Genomic DNA, 19,346 nt, shown 5'->3' with positions numbered 1-19,346 from the left:
CAAACATGCTATTAAAAATATAGATTTAGGCCAGGCGCGGTGGCTCCCGCCTATAATCTTAGCACTCTAAGAGGCCAAGGCAAATGGATCACCTGAGGTCAGGAGTTCAAGACCGGCCTGGCCAACATGGTAAAACCCCATCTCTACTAATAATACAAAAATTAGCTTGGCATGGTAGTGCACGGCTGTAATTCCAGCTACTCTGGAGGCTGAGGTAGGAGAATCTCTTGAACCTGGGAGGTGGAGGTTGCAGCAAGCCAAGATGGTGCCGTTGCACTCCAGTCTAGGCAACAAAAGCAAAACTTGGTCTCAAAAAATAAAAATAAATTAAAAAATACACATATGGATGTATTAACTACATAAGTTATAATCAGGAACAGTTGGTTCTTATGTTTAATGCATTACAAGGAATATAGGCTGTTTAGAGAAACAACAGCCAATTTGACAAAAGGTCCACAGGTATATGTGGCGTATGTCAAATAGCAAAATAAGAATAGAATCCAAAGGTCTGACTTACTTTTATCTTTAACCAGTTGTTAAGAGCCAGAAAGATAAAAGCTGCCCTTTTCTCGATTAGCCAATAAGATGACATTAAAACAGAAAGTAAGAATATAAAAAGCTTCTGGAGACCAATATTAGGAGAATCTGTGAAGTTGGCCTGACTTAATTATTATTCCATTTATATAAATATTAGGTTCATGCAAAAGTAATTGCAGTTTTTGCCATTAAAAGTAATGCCCAAAACCGCAATTACTTTTGCACCAACCTAATGTAAAACAAATTACAATAGATGTGTATCTCAGAGCATAGTTAATTTTCCCTTATTTATAATAATAACACACTGCATAATTATCACTCACTATAATATTCTGTCTTATTGACTATAAATTAGGCCACGCTGTAGGCACTCATCAGAATAAACATAAAATTATGGTTACAAGCACAAATAACAGAATCTAACATAATATTACCATAAGGACATGTGATTAAATTACAACCTCATAGTATATTTGTAGTTTTAAAGAGCGTTCGTATTTCTAAATATGATTTTTAATAAAAGCTGTCCTAAATGTCAATTAAAAATAAAATATGTAAAACAAATTCTGGCTGTCAGACACATGTTAATGTAGGATGGCACAAGGTTCATGACTAAGTCACAGAACTGAACTTGAGTTAGAAGTTTCCGTTTCTATCATGCTTCCCAAATATAAAAATAAGAGTTTAATAGTTTTTGTCATGTTCATTCAAAGTATTATAATTTTAATTCTGGAGCACCTTAAAATCAGAAAGAAAATTAACATAAGACATACTGCCCATTCTTGAATGATTCTCTCATCAGTAGCATTATCAGTTGAATAAAGTTATCAGCACTGAAATAAGAATAACACCTGACTGCTCTAATCTCAGACAATAATGAGTGATGAGAGGAATGCAACTTTGGTTATTATAATCACTGTCAATTTGTTGTTTTTTCTAGAGAATTCAAATAGTAGTGTGTTTAATTCTAACTATTTATTACCTTTTTATAGAACATTAAAGAAAAAAGGCAGAATATTCGTCATTCAACGCAATACAATGTACTGTTTGTGTTGTGTGTGTGTGTGTGTTTTAAATATACTGTATTGCTCTATTTTAAAACTTTGACAATAATTAATCACAAATTTTTACTTTTTCAAACTTTCATAACTCTTCTGGAGTTACCTAATTCATCCCTGCATGCAGTGCTCTTTAAAAGGAAAATCAGGCATTAACTTCAATAAATTCCCAGTGTAAAACCTACACCTATCTATTTCTAATCTCCTTTTCTCAAGTCACAGAGGTAAGCCACTACTGATATCTAATGGAAATCACTCCACTTTTGTTCTTGATCTTATTTCTAGGTCAATGCTCCTGATTTTCCTTGTGTAAGGATTCCTTCCTCCCTATTAAATCAAAAAAGAACACTCATTCAACTATGCATCTCCAAACTACTTTCTACATTTCCCTCCCATTTATAGTCATAATTCTTGTTACTTTTGTATTTGTTTATATACCACTTACTCTCCATCCAACTATAATCTAGCCTCCCCCACTTGCCCCCTCCCCACTGTAGTTCAGGGATTGGCAAACTTCTTTTGTAGAGGACCAGATACTACTTTGGGCTTTGCTGGCCACATACATCTTTGTTGAATATTCTTCTGTAGTTTTTGTTTTGTTTGTAACTCTTTAAAAATGTAAAAACCTTTATTGGTCCACAAGCTGGATTTGGCCTGCTGGCTGTAACTTGCAGAGAGCTGCTCCAGTTGAAACTACTCTATTAATAGCATCAAAAAACCTCCTTTTGGTGTTTGAGGGGAATAATAAATTATACTCTGTCCTTCCTTCAAAACTTCAAAGGAAATCAAGCCATCAGCTTTAATACTGATGAAATATGAGTGGCAGTGACAACGGGCTTCCTACTAGCTGTCGGCAACAGGCACAGCCCTACCCTCAGAAGGCGCCCTAAAATACCTACAGTGTAGAAGAGCACACCAGACAGTGTGCTCTGCAAGAAGGATGGCTCCTAATCTGAAGAAAGGTGCAAGTTCCTGTCCAGGGCTCACCAATCAGGAGACTCATTCTGACTCCAAGGGTGAAGGAGCAGGGCCAGCTGTCAAGGTGTTTAAAAAAAAAAAAAATCCCTCTTTATGCAAACTATAGACCTGGGACAGAAAAACTCCACTCTTACACTCCAGATTGCCAAGTCAACCCAGACTTCTTTTGCATTTATTAATCACTTTGCAACATTTACCTCTTTGAACACTTGCTTTTCATTGAAACTCTTCTCCCTTGACCCCCAGGATAATAATTTCTCTGTAGCTACCCACTCTTTATCTAATTTTAAACCTTAGGTGTTTCCCAGAACCTCCTCTTTGCCAATATTTTCTCATTCTACATAGTTTCAGAGTGATCTTACTCGCTTAAAGAATATCAGTTACCATCCATATGCTTTCTATACTAAATCTCCATTTATCTCAGGTCTCTCTTGAGTTCTAGAACTATGAATCCTAATGCATCCCCTATCTTGTGAATAACAGGACCCCCATCTACAGTTTATCAGAAACATTGGTTTCACCCTCATCTTTTTTTTAATATACCACATTGGGCCTGAGGTAGCCAATAAGTCTGCCTCAAGGCACCATCAACAACTCCTGTGATTTCAAAGTAAATTATATACGCAGATATAGATTGATGAGAAAATAGAATACTTAGATGAGTGGGTGAATGTATTTGTACAGCCATCCATGTCTCACACATAATCAGTGTTGAATCTGAGTAGAATTCCAAAGCCTGTCAGCAAGTAAAACAATTTCCCACTTGCATATGTATTTTATCATTATTGTAAAAAAGATTAGATTTCATACTCTTATCACAAATGAAAGCTAGGCCACCATTATTATATTTCTAGATAACACCATTATAACATTATTATATTACATACTTTGTTTCTGAGAACAGTAAATTTGAATACTTATCAAGTTTTGTTTGTACACTTTTTTATTTTTTAAATATTTAACACTAGAGGATCTTATTAAAAGATGCAAATGAATTATACACCTTAAATTCCAGCAGCCATATATTTTTATATGAAGAAGATAACCATGGTATGAATTTTTTAAAACTTTTTTCTAAAAATGATATTTTCGCCATTTTTTCCTAGCGCCCTGTGGAAGTCGTTCAACAGGTTCAGAAGGCACTGTTCTATCACCAAACTATCCAAAAAATTACAGTGTGGGACATAATTGTGTTTATTCTATAGCAGTTCCAAAGGAGTTTGGTAAGTAAGATTCAACTCATTATATAGTATTTCATCCAGACATGCTTTATTTTTCACTACATGCTATTCAAAAATTTTAAATGAAAATACCTACTATTCATAAAGTATTTTACTATGCAATTCTTTTTAGATAGTGATTTTGTAATAATACAATTTTGAGGTCATCTTACTCAACCTGAATTTACAGTCAAGTACACAGGTGAACAACAATACAAAAATGAAAACAGGATTGTTTTTTAATTTTTAAAAATGAGTATATCAGTAACTTTGCAAGTGCCTTCATATTGGAATTTTATAAAATGGGAAATTACCAGAGCATAAAGCCAAGGCTGCTCTGTAAAATATGTATTAAGTCAAATATTGAACTATTACAATAGTAACAAAAGTATTTACAAAACAATCATATCAGTTTTATAGTTTATTAACACATTTCCAGAAAGAAGAGTTTTTGGTTTTAAGCATCTAGTTTCTGGGGCAGCAATAAATATAAAAAGACAGCAAAGGACGTTTCAGCTCATCTTGTCAACCTGACAGTCTGTTCTGCATTGGCACTAAGAAGACAATGTGTCCTTTGCTGCCTTCACATCTTTCTGATCACACGTCTTAGAAGTCACTTACCTGGCTTCTAAAGGTTTTGGTTCTGAGATCCAGCTGGATCTAACCCAGATTAAGCTCTGTTCATGGATGGATAGGCAAGGGAAATTTAGAGAGCAGTAAAGTATGAGAGAGAGGCTGAAAGTTCATAGACTTCTAAAATTTAGATTTACAGCATTGTGTTACGTAGTAAAGGATTTGTTATAACTATGAGGAATGTCTGGGCCTGGATGACTCGGTATTTCAGCAGAAGGACATGGATTTATCATTAGAGATAGTTGGATAACATCTTGACTTAACATTTCTGCTGCTGAGATATAAAATAAGCTGATGCTTCCAGTCCAATTTCTTATAACCAGATACTACCTATATATCCTCCTTTTCATCCTTCTGAAACAACTCCAAGATCTTCAACTTGCTTGAGAGCACTGTCATCCGAAATGAAGTACTAGACCTTTTATTTTAACATTGAAATAGAGTGATGATGCCAGCGTTAGCAAAGTATCTGTTTTTGTACTTGACAAAGTATTCCTTTCCCCTAACATATTGATCGGTTGAATCAAAGGTGAGCACTTTGATAGTGAAGAGAACAACAGTTTAGAAAGAAAAATATCATTCACTTAATTGTGTTTATTTTTTGCCTTTTGAGTCCTTCCTTTGCTAGAGGTTTTATGCTCCCCAGATGCAAAAAATTGTTACATGGTTGCTGACAGAATCCTAACAATGATTATCCAGAAAACTTCATGGCTCTCTGAGTCCTCTTCGGAAGCCATTAATTTATCCTATTATACTCTGTTCTTGGGATGCCATGTGACCAAAGGAATGAGAGAGAGGAACATTAGCCATTTAATATCCTGACAAATAGACATGCTGGTCATCCTGGAGATGTATTACTGTAGCCTATGAATGCTCAAAAAGAGAAAGAAAAAGTACTAATTGAAATAAAAGTAAATTAACATATTCCTAAAGAATGAAATCTATAGTTTTGTAGGGTTAATATAAGTTGAATTTAATCATCTTAATATAAAAAAACTGCTACATTGAGCCAATAATAGCTCAACTGTTTTTTTTAAATGAATAACTGTTTTTTAAAACGAATCTTCTTGTTTTTTTGTGGACAAAACAAAGTGTACTTTGATTTATTAGTAAAAAACTAATTCTATTTTACAAATGTTGCATCAGTCTTCATTTTAAGTTACATATATATTTAAGCACCTGTATTCTAATTTCAGCCTTGTCACATGTTAGCTATCTGCCTTTGGACAAGTTACATAATCTCTTTGAGACTGCCTCTTTATTTGTAGATTTGGTATCATTTTGTTTATAGATTAGAGATGTGAGCAGTAAATGAGAGAGATATATATACATGTGAAGTATGTCTAATATACTTCATGCTTAATATCATTGGGTTAGTGAATGCCAGCTTTCAAGTCAGATTTCTGGGTTCAGGCTCAACTTAACTTACTTGCTATTTTCATTGGACAAGTCACATTGTCAGCCTGAACCTTACACATCTCCAAAGTAGCAGTGATAAATACCTATCTTATATGGTTATTTTATAATAATTTGATGTATGTGAGTGATTGGCAAAATAACATAGTAAGTCACATGCATACACAAATACACATATACACATTCTTCTTTATGTTCACATTCATATAAAACATCCCCTATCCCCTCTTCCACCCCCAAAAAAGGTTAAATTAAATGACCTACATTATTGGATTGAACTAAGGTCTTAAAAATAGCATGGTTAAAATAAAACAATTACTTGTGTTATTTAGTTAAAGCGTGAAAACAAATATTTTGGGTTTTATATCCCAGTGACTATTCAATCATCTAATGATCCCGTACAATTTTCTGGGAGTAGGATAGTAGAAGTAAACAAATACTGACCGTTGACTTCTTCCTATTACCTTCCTTTACCTCTTTGATGAGAGATGGTCAAGCAGTAGTTACTGGATCTCTACAAATCAGATTTCTATTTTGCTTCTGCATCCTCTCATTCTCACTTTGCCATAACTTTTTTCTGTTGCCACATTGAGCTATATTTATTACTTTTCAGTGTTACTTCATCACGTATCACTTCTCACATTTTTTTTTGTTTTTCTGTCATTTATCCCAAATTATAATCATTCCTTCTTCTATATCTTTTATATGCAGATGCTCTTAGAACATGACTTTTACGTTGTTTAGCACAGGGGTTCCTAACCCCTGGGCCGTGGACTGGTACTGGTCCTTGGCCTGTTAGGAACTGGGCCCCACAGCAGGAAGTGAGTGGCAGGTGAGCTATCATTACTGCCTGAGCTCCACCTCCTGTCAGAGAAGCTGTGGCGTTAGATTCCCATAGGAGTGCAAACCCTGTTGTGAACTGTCCATGTGAGGGATCTAGGTTGTGCACTCCTTATCAGAACCTAACTAATGCCTGATGATCTGAAGTGGATCATCCTGAAACCATCCGATGGAAAGATTGTCTTTCACAAAACCTGTCCCTCATGCCAAAAAGGTTGGGAACCACTGATTTAGCACAATGTCTGTCAAATACACTCAGTGCATTCATTGGATTGCATTTTACATAGGGGTTAAGGCTCTAACATCCTTATGTAAAAAGAAAATCACATATAACCAACATTACACATGAAAATAAATTAAATTACCCATGAAAGATCATCTACATGATTTTACATATGCCATATTGTCTCTGAAATAGTCTAACAGAACATTTTTATTCCTTCAAGGTAACAACAGATGACAGTTTTTTCAGATAATTCCACATGAGCTACTTGTGTTTCTTACAGGTCATGTGGTACCAAATTATTATCATTATTTTTATTACTATTATTTTGCCTGGTGTAGAATTAAATGCCTGTAGGTTATTTTTGCCATTACTTTTAATGGCAAAAACCACAATGACTTTTACACCAACCTAATAAATATGTGCATAATATTACTTCGCTTTACTGGTTGATTGAGTAAATACTCTTTGTCAGTCAATTGCTATCTTTTAGTTTTTATAAATAAGACAAATGTCAATTCATAATGTTTTCATGAGCATCACTGAATTTCATTTGAGTTCAGGTATTGGGATCAGATTTCGGAAATATTCATCCTGCAGGATTCTACTTGTTTTATTATTCTCAGAAAAATAACAGTTCTGGATCAATTGGATAGCATTTATTAATATTTTACTCTCCTTATTCTACATATAAGACTAATACATTTGGCTTTTTGGATTAAAAAATCCTACTTATCTATCAATAAAATATATTTAATTTTTCTTCATTTTTCAATGCTTAATCACCAGTTGATTTTTCTTATGGTCTAGTTGCTTAAGACTTTATGAATTATATTTAAGTGTCAGAAACATGGAAGACCAATTTTATTTTACTTTTCATTTCGTGTAGATAACATGTTTAGAATGTAAGAGAACTGTTAACATTGTCAGAGGGAAAAGGTTTTGTTAATATGTATTATACTTATGCCTAGAGTATAGGAGTCCAAATAAGATTTCAGTGAGGGAGGAATAAGTAAAATTTTGGAATAAATGTGTAGATTTCTATCTCAAAAATCCTGGCTGAGAAGAAACATAAATATATAGGATGACAGTCAAAGTAGAATATAAATCAGCAGATAATGTTTGGTTTTTGTTTATTTTCTCTTACTCCAGCAGATACTGGGGTATTTATTTCAAAGCCCAAAGAGAAAGACACAGTAGAGAAGACAAAGCTGAAGATATGAGGTGCATCAATTGGTAAAAAAAAAAAAAAAAAAAATACTTTAGGCAATTGGAGGAGATGAAATTTTAAAAACAGAGGGAAGACCTCTTTATAATTCAGAAGAAATAATTTGCAATTAGCAACAAAACATCTGGATTAATTTCACATGAAATATTCAAATATTCACATGAAATATTGTTGGAATTATCATTCCTTCCTATTCTCCCACCTCCATCTCTCTTCAATCATCCTCTTCTTATTTGCTAGGAATTATCTGTAAAAGAGGATGTATTCCTGTCCTAAGGCTACCATAACAAAGTATCACAGGCTTAGTGGTTTAATTTTATTCTCTCACAGTTCTAGAGGCTGGATGCCTGAAATCAATGTGTCAGTAATGCCACACTTCCTCTGTCTGCTCTAGGGAAGCATCCTTCGTTGCTTCTTCCTAGTTTCTGATGACTCCCAGCAAGCCTTGAGGTTCCTAGGCTTATAGCTGATTTCCTCCAATCTCTGACGCCATCTTCACCAGACCGTTTCTCCTATCTGTCTGTTTCTGTGTGTCTCTGTTTTCTCTTGCTCTTATAATGACACCACCTATTGGATTTAGGGCCCACTCTACTCCAGTATGATATCATCTTGATCCTTAACTAATTACAACTGCAAAAAGCCTGTTTCCAGATATGGTGACATTCCGGGCTTCTTGGTGAACATAAATTTTGGGGAACACTATTCAATCCACTATAAAGGGTGAACTATATATATATGTGTATATATATATATATAATTTTATGTAGAAAATCTTAATATAAGTTGCTGTATAAAGCATGCATCAGCTGTGTCGTCTGCAAACTGACATTCAGATTTCTTGGAAAATTCCAACATGTAAAACATCCTGAGGATATCCAGTATAGTTGATGGTGACTTAATTTCTTGTTTAGCATTCCGGATAGCTCTACCTCCTAGGAGACACACCCCGAAGGCATATTTGTCAGCGTACAGAGCTTATTCTTTCTCAAGACTAGTTTTCACACTTGTTATGTTCAAAATGGGCATAAAAACCTTACATTTGCCCCAGTAATCTACATTCTCACCTATCTTTTATTATTGGCACAGTCTCTTGGTTGTATGTTTCAAATTTATGAATCCCTAAATCATCTGAAGTAATTGTCAATCTACTCTACTATGTGCAAATGGCACACAGAGTTACCAAACCCTTTTGCATATTGCTGTAAGAGAGGCTTTTTAAAAAAGTAGCTGCCACTACCTTGAACTTCTTTTCTACTTTAATGTATTTTGTTTATTTCTTATTCACAACTGCTATCTTTCTTATTTCTCATTGAAGTATTTTTATTCCAGTTAATCTAGAAACATCTTTCCTTAGGATATTACTCACATTATAAGATTATAATTTTCTTAAAAAATATAGCTTTATTATAGTATTATGTTAAAAACAGTGATAAGTAGCAACTATTTCATTAATTCTTATTATATTCACTAAATATATTGTATTTTGGGCTGATAGACTTAGGTAATTACATAGTGGTTATTAAGTGTGATTTGTTTTTGCAATATCACATCCTTCACATTTCTGCATAAATTGTTAACCTGTAAATGGTAATCTGAGAATTTAGGTCTTCTTGTAATTTAGAAGAAAAAAGTAAAACAATGGATTGAAAATAAGATGCATACATACTATGTCTAAATGTATACATATATGTTTTTCCATTGGGCATCTGGACTTTTAAATACATGCCAATGTAGACTTGGATATGTAAAATTAACTAACTATTCTCATCTTTTATGTTAAAAATAATAGCAGTTCATTTTGTGTATATTTTTCCTTAAAATTCACACATATATTTGACCATTTGCTCTTTGATCTTATGTCTGTGAGTTTTTTTTAACAATTCAGCAACACAGTCTATGTTGTGGTTACCTCTTTTTATGCTTAATTCAATCATTTATTGCCAACAATTTTCTCCATATTTTAGGTACAGATTGTTTTTAGATTACTTTTGTTTGCTCGTTCAATCAGTAAACCATTTTATTGGCATTTTATTTTCCCCAGTATGAAATTTTCATAATGAATGAATACTTAAGAAGATCAATAAAGGCTTTTATATATTTTTTACTGAAAGTATATGACACTTCACTTTTTAACAGTACAACTGCATCAAAACCAATTATTACTCTTTTCTAAATACTGAATTTATCTAACAATGACAAATATTCACAATATGTGTGTTTATTCAAAACTTGCATTTACTATTTGTCATTACTTTTTAGATTTGGAGCAATCGAAAAGAAAAGGGAACTCTTTTTTTTTTTGATATGGTGTCTCCCTCTGCTTCCCAGGCTGCAGTGCAGTGGTGCCATCTGGGCTCACTGCAACCTCCACCTCCTGGGTTCAAGTGATTCTCCTGCCTCAGCCTCCCAAGTGGCTGGGATTATAGGCGCCCACCACCACATCCAGCTAATTTTTGTATTTTTGGTAGAGATGAGGTTTCACCATGTTGGCCAGGCTGATCTCAAACTTCTGACCTCAGGTGATCTACCCACCTGGGCCTCCCAACATGCTGGGATTACAGGTGTGAACCACTGCACCCGGCCTCTTTTTTTCTAACTGATGGTTGTTTTAATGTAAATAAGCAGAAATTAGTATGTTATTTGTGTGCCTATAAGAAAGGAAACCCCTGTTTTTGTAAGCCTATCATTTTAGAGAAGGGAAATATGATTATCATGTGTGCTTATGATTATATTATTTAATTTGGAGGGTATAATTTATATAATTAGATCTCAAGCCATGGCTTGGCCATTTGGTTGAACATGATCTGCCTCCCACCCCACCTGCATTTCAAAGACTGTTGAAAACCCATGGGTAGCGAGGTAAGGCTGTGGGCCACAGTATTCTATCCCGTAAAAGGCAAAGGCTGAGAGGCTGTTAAAACAGGCACTAAACAGAACATATGATGATTCAAATCAGTGGTAATAGAATATTTACTATCTGATAATTGGATGGAGTCAGTAATTTCAATAGTATTGATTATGAGGCTTTTAATATGTGAGACGGCAGAATAAAAGTTGCAGTAATTCACCACGAGGGGGCATTAATTTTTTCCAGGCTTAAAAGCAGCTAAAATAGGCTACTAAATGGAGAAATAGTGGGATAATCACCCCTTCTCTAAATACTTTTTCTATAATGGGTTTTAATCTTTAAAGGCCCTATGTTATTTTACACTGGCCTATATTAACTAACTTTTAACTGAAGATAAAAGTCCATAGAGTCCTAATTTGTCAAGCCTATTGTAAGTGCCAAAGACTTGATTTAATTTTACTACCTTTTTGGTCAGAGCTTCCACGACCACTGTGGAATATTTAGGTAAGGCAATAATGCTGATGATTAAAATGAGGCATACTTCTTTGTTCACCATTTGATATTTCATATCTCCTTTAGATTATAGGGTGTACCTTATTGAAATTTAGTGGGATCCCCAGGAATAACTGTATCTGAGCCTCTATATAGATTAAGGCCATGAAGGTTTGCTAAGTGGTGCATCTCAGTAGATGTTGCACTTAATTTAGAACCCATATTGTAGAGAAACAAAAACCAATCAGAGACATTTCATATTTTTACTTTATAAGTTTTTGTGTAAATCTTGGATTTCCAGTTGGGTCAAATTGTGGATCTTTCTTTTTTAATTTTGTATTTCTTCAACCTGTATGTAGCTTATTGTTGTTTTCATTTTCGCTTTAAGGGTTACTATATGTAACTTCAGAGGAGGGAAGTTCTCCTTACCCTACTTACATTAATCATAATTATTTCATAATTAATAAATTTCTTCCTCCAAAGCATCTCAAATTAGTAACTTCAAGGTTAGAAACAATGGTTGCTTTATAAGGTTTAAGAACTCTGGGTTTATTTTAAGTTTCCATCAATTCAGTTGTTCCACATAGGTGCCATATGTGTTTTCCTCTAAAGCCCGAGGATTAGATTCTTTGTTACAACAGAGACCTGGATAGCAATATCAGCAAAGGCAATTTTTTTTTTTTTTTTTTTTTTTTGAGACAGAGTCTCGCTCTGTCGCCCAGGCTGGAGTGCAGTGGCAAGATCTCGGCTCTCTGCAAGCTCCGCCTCCTGAGTTCACTCCATTCTTCTGCCTCAGCCTCCTGAGTAGCTGGGACTACAGGCGCCTGCCACCATGCCCACCTAATTTTTTTTGTATTTTTAGTAGAAATGAGGTTTCACTGTGTTAGCCAGGATGGTCTCGATCTCCTGACCTCGTGATCTGCCTGCCTCGGCCTCCCAAAGTGCTGGTATTACAGGTGTGAGCCACCTCGCCCAGCTAGCAAAGGCATTTTATAGGGTCTTAGTGAGTCGTCTGCTTTTAGGAATTTAGAACTCAGCACACCATATGGTAGCTCTTCTTTCTCACAATCCACCACCCAATGAACCCATATATTGCACAGGGTATCAGTGTTTTCCCTGGGTCTTCTCTAGAAAAGGGGCCAGTGACTGCTTGACACACACAACCAATAGCCACAAAGCAAGAGTTGTTTCTCTGAACTTAGCCACAGTTTATGCTGGAATTAGTCACAGTTTATGCTGGAATCAAGATATGTGATTCATTATAAAGTACACAGATAAGTCCAGGCTACAACATACAACTGAGGGTCACTTTGATGAGGACCCAACCCTTGGTTCTAAATGCCTGTTATTAAAAGATCTAACGTAGATTGATTAAATCTGTGATAACTTGGAAAAACTCAGAAAATGCAGCACAAAGCAGCATAGCTCTAAGTGCAAGTTTGCCAGCAGACAGCAGAGCCAGTTACCAAAAGAAAATAAGAGAAGACCTCTAGTGGTTGTAGTCATCACTTAGACATCTTCCTCATTGCATTCATTGTTGTGGTCACTCTGCAGTTGGTTTGGATTTCTTTTTTTTCTTTTTTTTTTTTTTTTTGAGATGGAGTCTCACTGTGTTAACCAGGCTGGATTGCAGTGGCACAGTCTCGGCTCACTGCAACCTCCACCTCTTGGGTTCAAGTGATTCTCCTGTCTCAGCCTCCTGAGTAGCTGGGATTACAGGCACGTGCCACCACACCCAGCTAATTTTTGTATTTTTAGTAGAGATGGGGTTTTTCCACGTTGATCAGGCTAGTCTTGAACTCCTGACCTTGTGATCTGCCCGCCTTGGCCTCCCAAAATGCTGGGATTACAGGTGGGAGCCATCGTGCCCGGCCCTGGTTTGGATTTCAAGACTGATACCACACAAGCACAAGGAAGTATGAAAAGTTGTGTTACTCACAAAATGAGACTTTCTAGGGAGAGCAAGGCAAACTGCCAAGCAGTTTCAAAATGCATGAGAGAGCAGAGAAAGGAGATTGACTGTGGAGTTTTATTGTGATTATGGAGTAGCAGTGGGGTGAGAGTTTCTGTGTGCAGGTGAGTGCTTGCATGATTTAAACTTACCACTGGTGGCAAAGAGGCAGCACTTAGGTGATCTAATCAGCTTGCCCAGATATGAGGCAGAGGGGAAGAAGGAGTGGTAGGGCTTGAAAGTTGTCAACAGTTAAACATTAAAAATGATTTTACATGTTTTAATATAAGCTGTAATTTATATATGTGTATCATATATCATATATATGTCATATATATCTTTCTGTTGTTATTATATTATCTTTCCATTTTAAGCAAAATTATTTCCTTTCAACTTGCAAGAATTTCACTATAATACGCTCTAGAATGGGATTAGCTGAATTTTCAAAATAACTGTCAAATAATCAATTAGATTCATGTGATGGTTATCTATTCACATTTATTGTGTATAAGTGCCGATGTTTATGTTTCATATTTCTGCTGTTGTAAGGCAGTTATAGAAAATAAGTTATGTTTAATAATTCAGAAGAAAGCTGAAAAATATAGTGCAGGAACATGAAGCTAGACATTTTACAACAATTTGTTTAAACAGTGGTTATGACGTTTCAACATATTAGTACTTTCCCCATTTATGGTTGTTTTTAGTTTTTGCTTCATTTTACCAATATGATAAGTTCCACAGTTGTCATGTTAGGCTATTTAATACCAGGTGGCATAAAGCTGCTGAAGATTATTTTGACATGAGGTTCAAAGTCATAAAGTCAATGATGGTAACAACTGTAAACTGATTGAAGAGAAGATTGAGCGGTTACTGCGGAGTAGTGGGAAACAAGGTGAACTGGGGATCCAAAGGTCTGGATTGCAGTTGTTTGCCTCCAATTGGCCATCTGACTTTGAGCAAATTACTTAAGCTTTCTGGTCCTCATTTTCTTGATGTATAAAATAAAAACTTTTGTCCCCAAGGGACTTCCTAGTTTAAAAAATAGGTGAAATCTACTTTTGAATTTAAAGAGTATGCTACTGGAAGCTGGAGAATTAAAGTATAGGAAAGTTCGACCAAAAATCTGCTTACAGAAATACATGGATTCATGTAATTTCATTAAATTCCAAACATAACTATAAATTTAACCTAAATTTTGAATCTTTTATTTTTCTGCAAAAGTAAGGTAAGTTATATAACAATGGCATGCTATGTTCTTCTCTGTTATTTTCTTTCTTCTTTTCTCTTTTTTAATGTATCAGAATATCTGTGATGGTCATTTTTAACTTTCCCACTCTTATCATTAAAGTGTAATAAATACCTCCAAGAGAACTTTGCATTTTTCAATTCATTACAAATGCTAGAAAATTGACTTTCTACTTCGTTTCCCTACTGGTATTTAGGCACCAAATAATTCCTTGAATGAGCCTGAATATTCATGTAGAGAGTAAACATTTCTGGCAAGGTTTCACTATAAAATTGTTGGTCTTCTCTTTAAGATGTTGATATGGGAAAATATTTGAAATAACAAAAGGAAAAAAGTTATACATATATATTAATATAGATGCATTACTTTTTCTGGAAAACTTTTTATGGAGAATTCATTACATACAGCCTTTTTTAGTATTTCATTATTCTGTCATGCAGAATCACATTTGTAATATTTCATAACATGACAGATTAAAGCTAGAAGATAAATGATTTATAAAAGCACACAGCATGCCACAGGCGGAGTCTTTTGTAAACAAGGAATAGTCATCATTTTTGACACTATCCCACTGATGTTTTAGGATAGTATAATGATCTCTAATTATTTAACACTGCAATGCAGTGCTGATTATAATTAAAATACACATGTTTGGTGTTTTTTTCTGTTTTGGTGACTCATATGATTTAATTACCTACTTTAGACTTAACAAAGGCTAACATTTGCATTTTGAAATAATGTATTTGAAAACTGAATAAATTATATTTCAAATAGGCTGGAAGATTGATAGTGTTTATTTTGTGCTTGGTATACAAACACATGGTGCACATCACACACTAAAAATCTGTGATTTCAGTCTCTGAGTTAGAGGGATTTGAATAGTATTCTCTTATAGCTTATATAAACCCTTAACATTTCAACCTAGCAGCTTTTGCTCAGAAGCGGAAACTTGAACAGAGATATAACTGGAATATTTTCCAAATTCACTGAAGCTGTGTTTTATACTAAAATACCAGACTAACTATCAAAGTTTCATCTGTTATACTGCTTATTTTAGCAATATTTTATATAACAAATGTTTTTCAATCTTCTATAATATTTATTTTATTGTAACAGAGTTTGCCCATTAAAATTCAAATTAAAAATCTTTCATTCAATGGTAGATAATATAAATGAGATCAATATCTGGACAGAGATAATATGGGATGGTGGGTGCAGTGGTGAACTAAAATCCATGCCTTCTTGAAGGTAGTTTAATTCTGTAACATTTAAAACACAGTATGGACTAAATAAAACTCAGCTGTAGATTGAATTTGACTTTCAATCTAGTATGTTTGCTGTTCTTAGTGTAGGGGTATGGAAACTTCACACTGCTTTCTCTTTTACTTAACCTCTTTGCTTCTCCTTACTATCTCTAAATTTGTAGAAATATGCTATAAATAATTCTAACCTCATTGTGGGTAAAGATCTATATTATATTGCTTGTAAGTGGCAATTATTCACTAATTTGCTCAATTATTTATTTAAACTGTGTGTATACACCCAGCCTTGAGCTAGAATCTGAATGTTCAGGTTATGTAAACAATGGTTCCTGCCCTCTAGGAGATCACAGGAAAAGGACTTAGAAAATTAAACAGTTTATTCAGGAAGAATGTGGAAACTGCTATAAACTATGATGTGGGAAACTACAGTTTGTAAGCATGCTATGGGTAAACAGAGGAGGAAAACCTAAGGCAGGCTGGTGGCTGATTTGAGAAATAGGGATAACCGTGACAGAAACATTTATCTGATGAGATGGCAAATGACCTAAGTCTTAATGAATGTGTAATTGTTAGCTGGAGAAGGACATTCCAGCCAAAAAGAACAACACAAGGAAAGATGTAGAAATATGGCATATGCTTTCTGAAAGGGACTATATATTTTTATCTCTAGTTGAAGAGCAAAGTACTAGTCAGGAACTAATATGCTTGAAACTGGTAAAGAAGGCAGAGACTAGATTATGAAGTGCCTTGTATGCCATGTTAAATCAATTCAACAAATGCTTATTGCGTTCTCACTTTGCTTCAGAGAATTATTTGCTAGGCTGAGGCTACCTAATGCCCAATGGAACAGAAATGCTTAATTGTTCTGATTAGTATATTGTCTAATTGAGTAGTCAGATAAACCAGGGATAATATTCACCTGGAACTTACGGGTACAACAATTTTCAGTTGTTAGAATTTTGAAACATTTACATGTACTGACAAATAGCCACTTCTGCAATCTCTAAAATTGTTCCATAATTCTCTGGCTGCTGGCCCTTCCCCAGCCTAGCAACACTTTTGACTCTTCTGTACCCATGTCATACTGATTAAATATTTTGAGAATTACCTTGTAAACATAATTGAATAAACCCCCCCCACACAAAACACACACACAATTATGAGCACAAATTTGGCTAGTGAGCATGAAGGGTGAGGAAAAAAAAAACTGAAGTATAATGAGAAAGAATAACAGGAGGATCAAATTTAGATTAGGGAGATGAGTGAAGACTGCAGTATGCTGAAAATCGAAGGATGAGAAGGAAGTTGAAATGTATCTCCTGTACCGTAGTAACTAATTAAGCTATTTTGCAGGGGATTAACAAAGCCCGTTGGACATTTTAGTCAATATCATTTGTGCCAGGGAGAGAGTGGTTGTTTCAGAGGTATGAATGAGAAACAATGAGGGGATTAATTTAGGCAGTGGAGAAGGGAGGAAACATTCATTGTTTGTAGAAGATAGTAGGGATGAGTGAGATCTGTGTATGTGCCTGAGTATGTGTGTATGTCAATATTCTAGTGTAATTCATGGTCTCTAATGATGGCAGCAGGCACATGAGTAGAAAAGAGCAAGTGATATTACAAAGACCATGAGAACTGCTGTCAAAGCCCTTCCTGATGTCTGGACTTGAGATACGAATTCAGTGTCCAATCACCAGCTTTGCAGTTTCGGAAATTCAGTGTTGTCAGCTACCTCAGAAAGTATTCACACTTCAGGAGACAGGTTCACATTGTTTTCCACTCATCAAACCCAAAGGGACTGATTTATAAATCACAACACCAATTTCCAACTTTTTTGTGAGAGAATATCTGGCAAGCTTGGCAGTCTTGGCCTTCTGCCTAGAACCCTTCATGTTGGTGGAAATAACTACTCCTTGGACAAAAGCATATAATTATTTTAAAAATTATAGTCACAAGTTTATTGACATTTAAGGATATCAGGAAGTAGTGTGATGTACTAATGAAAAGTTTATATCAAACTACTACAGCTGGAAGAAATGTTCTTATCTACTCTAGAGACATTTCTTTATTTAGAATTCACTAAACCAACTTCACCCAAGATTTTGGGAGGGTAAACTAACATACCTGGGTCAGAGGACAGGGACATAAAGTCCAGCAAAATTTGGAAACATGGGGTTTAAAAAATTTGAAACATTTTAGGCTTATTTTCTCTAAGGATGCTAAGTGTCTTTAATAAGCCAATATGGATATTTCTCTCTCTCTCTCTCTCTCTCTCTCTCTGTGTGTGTGTGTGTGTGTGGGTGTGTGGGTGTGAGTGTGTGTGTGTATGTATTTGAAGGGGACTCTCTTTACAAAGTTGCAGCTCAATGAAAATACTGCGCTAATGTGTCATCTCTTTGTGATCAAAGATTGTATTTTTTTATTATTTAAAAAATAAAAGAGCTTGACAATTTTTTGCACATTAAAACAAATCTCAATATGTATTTACTGAAAATGCAAACAATTGAATTAATCAATGAATTAAGTAATCCTTTATCCTGGGTGAGGAGGACATTTTCTATATTTTTTCCAGATACCTATTTACCATATTTATTTACCAAGGTATTAGCTTAATCATTAACCAAATGTTTGCTTAGTTGATCACTCCTCCATTCTTGGAAAAAATGTGGGTAAGCATCAATCTTGACACAGTCCTAAGCATTTAGACATTCATATGCAGCTGGGAGAAGCTAGTCCAGGAGTTATCTTACAGCCAAGGTAAGGAGTATGGAGCCACAAACTCTGGACTGACACTTTGAGATTAGAAAGGAATGAGGAGGCCTAAATGCTTCATTTTAGCCTCTTCCCAGTTCCTCTTCACCTATTCCCTGCTCCTAAATTCCTCAACTTTACTCTGGCCTGGCATTCTCTACATTTTAGACATTTAGATAAAACTCTGGATAAGATGAGAAATTACATTTCTTGGACATTTAAATTTGTGATATGAGAATTGTATCATTTCATATAAGAGCTTTAAAAGACATTTCTCCATAGAATTAACTGAAATATCAGTCTGCAGGAAATATGAGTCACAGAGCATGCTGTAGGATTCTAGTAGCATTATACCTTTTAAGAATTCAGTTTAGACTGTAAATTCTCAATAAAATTGTACAGGCTTACTATTTCTGAACAATCCAGTTCTCTCACTCACCTGTGGATTCTCTTCACTCCATTCCCCGTGCAGAGAAACTTCTATCTAGGGTGTTGGTGGTACAAAATAAATAGGGCAGAGGAAAAACTCCGACTAGCCAAGCGTATGTCCAATTATTTTCAATATTAATGCCCACACCTCCCCTTTGAAGCTTGAATTTGACTGTGTCTTCTCTTCTGCTACTTCTAAAATGAGGTAGGTGCACTAGAATTAGAATCCTATCC

General features: G+C 35.0%; 1 protein-coding gene across 1 annotated transcript in view; it reads left to right on the top strand.

The window, feature by feature from the left end:
- The window catches only part of CSMD3 (CUB and Sushi multiple domains 3), a 1,221,229-nt gene that overhangs the window by 953,874 nt on the left and 248,009 nt on the right, over nucleotides 1-19,346 (top strand). The window contains exon 32 of the mRNA XM_054498903.2: nucleotides 3,680-3,796. Within this exon, the coding sequence (XP_054354878.2) occupies nucleotides 3,680-3,796 (117 nt within the window). The remainder of the gene's footprint in view (nucleotides 1-3,679; nucleotides 3,797-19,346) is intronic.

This window comes from Pongo pygmaeus, chromosome 7 (genome assembly GCF_028885625.2).
Source record: "Pongo pygmaeus isolate AG05252 chromosome 7, NHGRI_mPonPyg2-v2.0_pri, whole genome shotgun sequence".
Lineage (NCBI taxonomy): Eukaryota > Metazoa > Chordata > Mammalia > Primates > Hominidae > Pongo > Pongo pygmaeus.
Note: the sequence above shows the minus strand (reverse complement) of the source record. Positions and strands in the feature narration are given on the sequence as shown.